The sequence below is a fragment of the Varanus komodoensis genome, unplaced genomic scaffold (genome assembly GCF_004798865.1).
Source record: "Varanus komodoensis strain SLA01 unplaced genomic scaffold, ASM479886v1 scaffold7_3, whole genome shotgun sequence".
Taxonomy (NCBI): Eukaryota; Metazoa; Chordata; class Lepidosauria; order Squamata; family Varanidae; genus Varanus; species Varanus komodoensis.
Window position 1 is genome coordinate 19,406,741 of NW_025336480.1, and position 6,764 is coordinate 19,413,504.

At 39.3% G+C, this 6,764-nt stretch overlaps 1 protein-coding gene across 1 annotated transcript in view; it reads left to right on the top strand.

Moving 5' to 3' along the window:
- Window positions 1-6,764, top strand: part of EHBP1 (EH domain binding protein 1) — a 333,031-nt gene that overhangs the window by 277,468 nt on the left and 48,799 nt on the right. The window contains exon 21 of the mRNA XM_044454620.1: window positions 1,790-1,913. Coding sequence (XP_044310555.1) covers window positions 1,790-1,913 — 124 coding nt within the window. The remainder of the gene's footprint in view (window positions 1-1,789; window positions 1,914-6,764) is intronic.

Sequence of the window (6,764 nt, forward strand, 5' to 3'; positions counted from 1 at the left end):
ACTATTTGTCGCTTGTTGTCTCATCAGCAAGAAGTGAAGCAGAAGTAAGCAAATATATTTTTATCTTTCCTCAAATGAAATATCAAGTATACATTCCTTAGCAAAAGAAAGAAATTTCCAATGAGCTTTTGAGTTTAGCCTCAGTAAACATTTATCAAGGTCCTTAGAGGCTTACTGGTAATTCCAAAATAAATCAAGAAGGCTTTTTCTGTGATGTAGTGCTTCTTTTCCTATCCTGACTGCTCACTGCCAAAGCAGAACCTCAGCTGCATATGAAAATTTGAGTCCTCTGTTTTCCCAAACACTACTCTAGACTAAGATTTATTCTAATAAATAAGGAAATGAATCCAGCTAGAACATAATTTGAAGAATTATCCTTTATAGCAGACAGTAGGACAATGACTCCCAACATCCCCAGCTAACATGCTGGTTTTCAGTGTTAGCGTTAAAAATGCATGCATCATGCATTCTTTACTATTCCAGAAGATTTGGAAGATCAGCTGTGTGTTTTTAGAATAGTATTCATCTTCAAAACTTAAATATTCCTGTTCATTTTCTTTTTCTTTTTCTCTACCTCTCCTTTTAATGGCATTCTTGGTAACTTATTGTATGAAAGATTCCGGCCATGATACAATGTCCTCCACCCTCAGTGCATGCAAGCCTCCAAAAGCAAGGTGTATGTGTAGATGAAAGGTGCAGTGCTGGCAGTCTCCAGCGCCCTGCGTATCAGAGCCTCTGTTTATCCAGATGGTTATTTTGACTATATCGATGAAGGGCCATGGAAGGGGAGGGAAGGAGGCTGGGACACCCTCCTCCCCTCCCAGCACACCGTTTTAGTCCCCTCCAAGGCCAATGGCACAATTCGTTCTGCGCTGGCTGAATGGAGGCGTGCAGGTCAGGAGTCTCCCCATTTGGAATCTCAGCTCCAAGGTCCCAGAAGCTCAGAGTGAAAGTCTGAATAATCCTAACCCACCACCACCCCACAACATCAGGTTGCCATAGGTTTAGGCCCTTAGAAAGTTTATAATTGCATCCCTATGAAATCGGAATGAACTAAAACCAGACTGCAGAGGGGTGTTTTTTTTCCTTTTTTAGATTTTATGCCCCAGAATGTGTATAAATCAATTTCATCACCACTTGTCAGGATAAAAATAGTAAACAACAGTACTAATTTCAGATACTGGTGGTAGAGAATCCAAGATAAGTTTTTACAGGGTGCCTTTGTAGAGTGTCACCATTACTATTTACACAGAGCATAAACACACAAAACAAGTTGTTCTTCACAGTGATTTGATTTGTTTGTTGACTTTTTACTTACATTTCCAATATTTCTTCATTGAACTTTCCCAATTGTTTATTGTACAGTAAACAATATCAGAATACCATAGCTGAAAATTGGCTATGTAAAATAACAAAACATTTTGGGGTCTTTTTTGCATTGTGGCAAAAAAGCTGCTTCATTGACTAAGTATCATGTAAAAGCCTTTCATTTTGATTGTTCTCTGAGCTCATATGGTATATTTTATAGTGAAACAAGTTTAAAAGAAAACTATAGAGTTGTAAAAGTAAGTGAAGAGCTTGAAAACTGTAAAGCCAACCTTCAAGGAATGATAATTTAATATAGAACACCTCACAATGAAATTTGGCAAATGGGTGAGATTTATGAATTGTGTTTCCTGTTTTGGTGGTAAGCATGATATTTAAGTAAGTGCCTTACTGAGTGTTTTTGCAAAGGAAAAATACAACTTAACAAGTGATGTATTTTCTTGTTGTTTGTTCTCTTTAACAGAAAGGGTTCAAAGACACCAGTCAGTATGTTGTAGGAGAATTGGCAGCACTAGAGAATGAGCAAAAGCAAATTGACACCCGTGCCGCGCTGGTGGAGAAGCGCCTTCGCTATCTCATGGACACAGGTACGGTGCCCAATTACACTGTAAACAGTTTTGGCAAATTGAGCGTTCACAAACTCTTATAGAGTTTTGGAAGTGTGAATCTTTGAAGCTTGAATGTTCAGCAAAACTGCCTTGAAAATAAAAAGGCTGCGATTTGCAGCCACCTCTCTGGGCCCTGGTGATAAGAGTGCCTTCATGGGAAGTGATAACTTGCCCTGATACCGTATGAGCCAGCACTATTGAACAGTGTGCTCATCCATGCAGAGTTGGAATACACATCTGTGCCTCATTGATATGCCACTGCTAAAAGAGAGGGAGAGAGGGAGAGAGACAGAGAGAGAGAGAGTAAGATCTTCACTGTTCTACTGATTCAGTGGGGGGAAAAAGATTTGGCCAGCTAAAGTCATGTACCACATGAAACAGAGCACAGTACATGGGGGAAGGCTCCGCTGACTAGATCACTGAAATTTGAGAATACTATCTGGTTACTGATGCTCCACCATATATATATATATATATATATTCCCCACACACACACACAGGAGGACAAGTTGCTTTTTTTTAGTGCATAATACTTTGTGTTGCTAGTGCAGTCAAAAAGGATTAAAGCATACAGTTGGGATTTTGTGAACTGTATTCTTATGGCAAAATCCAACCCACAATAAATTTTAGATACATTTAAAATACTGATTGCTGTCATGAATTGTGTGTGTAAGAGAGGCAGGGGGGTGAAATTCACACAGTATTATGTGCTTTGAAACATATACAGCTTTGATAATGACAAAGTTAAGTAATGTTTAGTGGGAGACAGTGCATTTGTCTTATTCCACACTTGTCTGTAAACCTAATATAACCCCAGGCTAATGTCACTGCAATCTTAAAATTCTTACTTTACATAGGAAAACCATACATTATTAAATCTAGGAAGATCTGTTATTAATTTATACCTTGCAAAGATTCACGACACTATGTCAAGTAGTCAATTATTAAATTAAACATTAAATATTATGATGAGATGAAAAGGCAGCCCATAAATACATGCAGTTCTGGTTTTTTGGTCATTACCTATCCATTTCCAGATTGTCATAGTTTTAAAATCAAAAGGGTAAATATATCCATATATGGTATACATGTGAAACCTCTGACTTGTCTGTCTGTCTATATAGGAAACTTCGTTTCAATAAATACAAATCTGAAAAGTATGTTATCTCTTCTTCTGACAGGATTCTAGATGTGTTTTCTTGCCATTCTATTTTTGCCATTTTTGGTAAAACAATCTTGTTTGCAACCTGCTTTCACTAATATATACAATTTTAAAGTGCATTTTGGCAGCTATTGCTCTACACAGATCTGGCCACATTGCTTCCCTTTGAATGATAGAATTGTGCAAAATATTGGTTTGGAATGTGATTGCAATAATATAATGTGCATAGTCATCTTCATTATTACATAGGTATATTTTCCTGTAAAATCCCTTTGCCTCCAGTTAGCAATACAATAGTGGAGATAGGATTCTCCAAGTTTTTCAGAATGTGTTCAGTCCAAACATAGGTGAGAGGATTTCATGTACTACCTCCCTTCTCTCCCAGTATTCTATATATCTTCATGTTGGGATGTCTCCAACACTATCAACTTAATACTTATATAGAGAGTAGTATTAGAAAAATGGCTGACATATTGATAGATAATTTCAGTATGATGCAGCATTCTTGGGGAGAGGTGGGTTTATTTTCTCTTCTGCAAGTTCTTCTGAAATAATTATTTTCTGGCTGTCTTACTATGCCAAGATGCATATGCACAGCAATGTTTTCTCTTTTCTGAACACAATTTTTTGCCCACCCAATCCTATCCCATTTGCTTTCTTATAAATGCATTCCTCTGCTGACATCAAGTACCAGGCTCCTATTAGCTTCTGGACTGCAATCTCCTGTCACTATATCTGGCATTAGCTTCAGTGTTCTCTGTGCCAAATATGTTTGTCATGTGGGCCTTAGTAACACTGCAGCAGTCATGTGACAATATGTTATATATAGGCAATAACTTCAAGACTTGCTAACTTAAAGACTCCAGTATTGGCAGCACTGCAAATTTCTTGTTAACATAAATTTACTATAATGCAGTTATTAGATTGGCTTACGCATAATGATAACTCATGGTTTATTTCGATAATGATATGTTGCCCTACCTCAGATATGAATGGTAGACAATTGAACAAATTATGGGTTATTTTCTCTGGTTTTCATTCTCCTTTGCCTGCTTGCTCCTTTTATTCCAAACTCCTTTGTGGCATCCATTAGTGGCATGCACAAATACTTGGCGGGGGTAAATAAAAATTCTTGCCTGCCACCTCTTTGCCTAGAAAAACAACACAGGAATAAGCCTGGTTAGTAAGTAATGTAAACCCTTGGGTTAGCCACGCACAGTTCACAACCAGCAAGAAATCATGGGTTGGTTATGATTAACAAGCCATAGTTCTGGATTCACACGTAGTGTCAACCTATGATTTGTCATATGCAAAGCAGGTCATTTGTGGGCGAATCTGCCCAATAGGTTAACCTAATACTAACCAAAAAAAGGCAAGTGTAAATGGAGCAAATGACAGGAAAAAAGCAGGATCCCACTTTCCCATCTTAGTCATGTGAATCTCTTATTCTGAAGATCAGATAGAGCATCTTGGGCAGATCATGCAGAGAAGGTTGTATTGAATGAGTAGGCAGGAAAACCCAAAAGCTGTTACTTATTTTTTCTGTACTTTAGTGCACTTAGGCCTCCTGGGTTTTGGAGATGGCTGGATCCCAAGTTGGCCAAACATGACAGTTCAGTCAGTCATGACCAGGATATCGTCTTCTGGTCCGTGAAAAATAACAAGGCACAGTAGACCTTTTTGGTATTTTTCTACTTTTGCCCACACATAAGACAGCATGCAGGTATACATTTGTCCTTCCACATCTCTACCCATTTCATTTTTCCTGTATAGTTAAGGCATTTTTACTCCATTGTTTGACTTTAAAACCCTCATAGTGGCTTAGACTGACACAGCAGTTAGAGTTCTGAACCTTCCTGTTTCAGGTTTGTGAGGAGCATTTCAGCTTATTCTTTGTTCATCCAAATCCATCAAAGACCCCGAAACCTAAGAAGAAAAAAATTGTGTCTTCAGTATTTGCTGCTTGCTTTCTCAATAAATCAGAGTTTGAAAGTTACACTCTTGGGGGAAAATGACTTTCCCTTCTCTTCCATTAGAGAACAGAATTCTAGGATTCACTCTGCGTGAGGAGTGAGCAAGCAGTAAGGGTGATTTTCTTAGTCAAGGTGATCCTTTGAAAATATCTCTTGTTTCTTGTTAGTTCTTCCACCCTTTTGACTTTCTTACACTTCTCCATGAATATTAAATTCTGGTGAGCAATCATCCAGTAAAAGTGTTCTCTTTCCATGTCATCCAAAACTGTCATGGGTCAAAGGCAGTGGAGTCTGGGTTTTATGGTCAGGTAGTTTATTAATCTCTTCTTTCTGCTACTGTCAGTTCCATTTCAGTGTTCATCTGGCTAAAGGAAAACATTTCAAGTTAAAATTTAGTTATATTTTTGTTCTGGCCAATTAATTTTTATTCCACAGAAAATTATACATTATTCTGTACTCTAACTTCAGTTTGATACCAAGGTGTAGAAAAACACTTGCTGCTTAGAAAATACACTTCTTGTGACCCTCCAGATGTTTTGACCTACAACTCTCCTCAGCTCTAGAAAGCATAGCCTATGGTGAGGGATGACAGGAATTGTAAACCAAAACATCTAGAGCAGGGGTCCTCAAACTTTTTCACCAGGGGGCCAGTTGAAAGGTGCCAGCAGGGCGTGTGGGCCGGAAAGGTGGTGCCAGCAGTGTGCATGGGCCAGCAAGGGGGCAATGCGTGCGGTCGAGCACACGTGACAAGGCAAGGCGTGGGTGGCGAGGGGAGGCGAAGCGGGGGCAGCCACGCACCGTGAGGCGAGCGCACGAGGCAGTGGCTTGCTCGCTTGGAGATCGTTTTCTCTGAGCAAGCAAACCACTGCCTCCCCGTGCACGGGGCGAGGTGGACGGCGGCAGGTGTGCACACAGGCGTGCGGTGGGACCAAATGGGCATGGCAGGCCGGATAAATGGGCATGTCCTTAGTTTGAGGACCCATGATCTAGAGGTGTGTTTTGGACAAGCAGCTTAGTTCAAGGACTCTTCGTGTCAATATATCCTTTACTACACACATACTGCTCTCATGCATCCTCCCTATATGCATATCATTGCCCCCATCACTGAAGATAATGGAAAAGTTGGGTCATGCAGGAGCTCCTTGTAGGAGCTGACACATTGATAGTGCTAGCAATCAAATTTAAGGTTTTCTTTAGTATACATTTTTTCATGCAATCATGGAATAACAGGCTCAAGTTACAGGAAGCCAGGTTTCTGTTGAATGTCAACAAGTTTTCTGACTGTTAGAATAGTACAACTATGGAACCTATTGCTGTCAAAACTGCTGCTAAAACTGACCCTTAAATGAGGCTCTGTGTGACAAAAGAATGTTACAGAATTTCCTCTTCCACAATAGCCAGGTTCGCTTTTCTGAGAGGTGTTGAGATGAGAAGAAATTAAAATTACAGGTGACTGATTTACCATTGAATTTTGATCATGTTCATTTGCAAGATGTTACTTACGTAACAAGTTGCACATGCTTATATTTCCAGCAACGAAAATCTTGGTGTCTGCTTCCTTTTTCCCCAGAAAAGATCATCACATTTTAAGTTAAGAATATATTTGCACACTATAATAAGAAGGAATCGGTGCTTTAATGATGAAGACTGAATACCTTGATGTCTTTATTTGTGATTACAGGGTAACTTGCTATC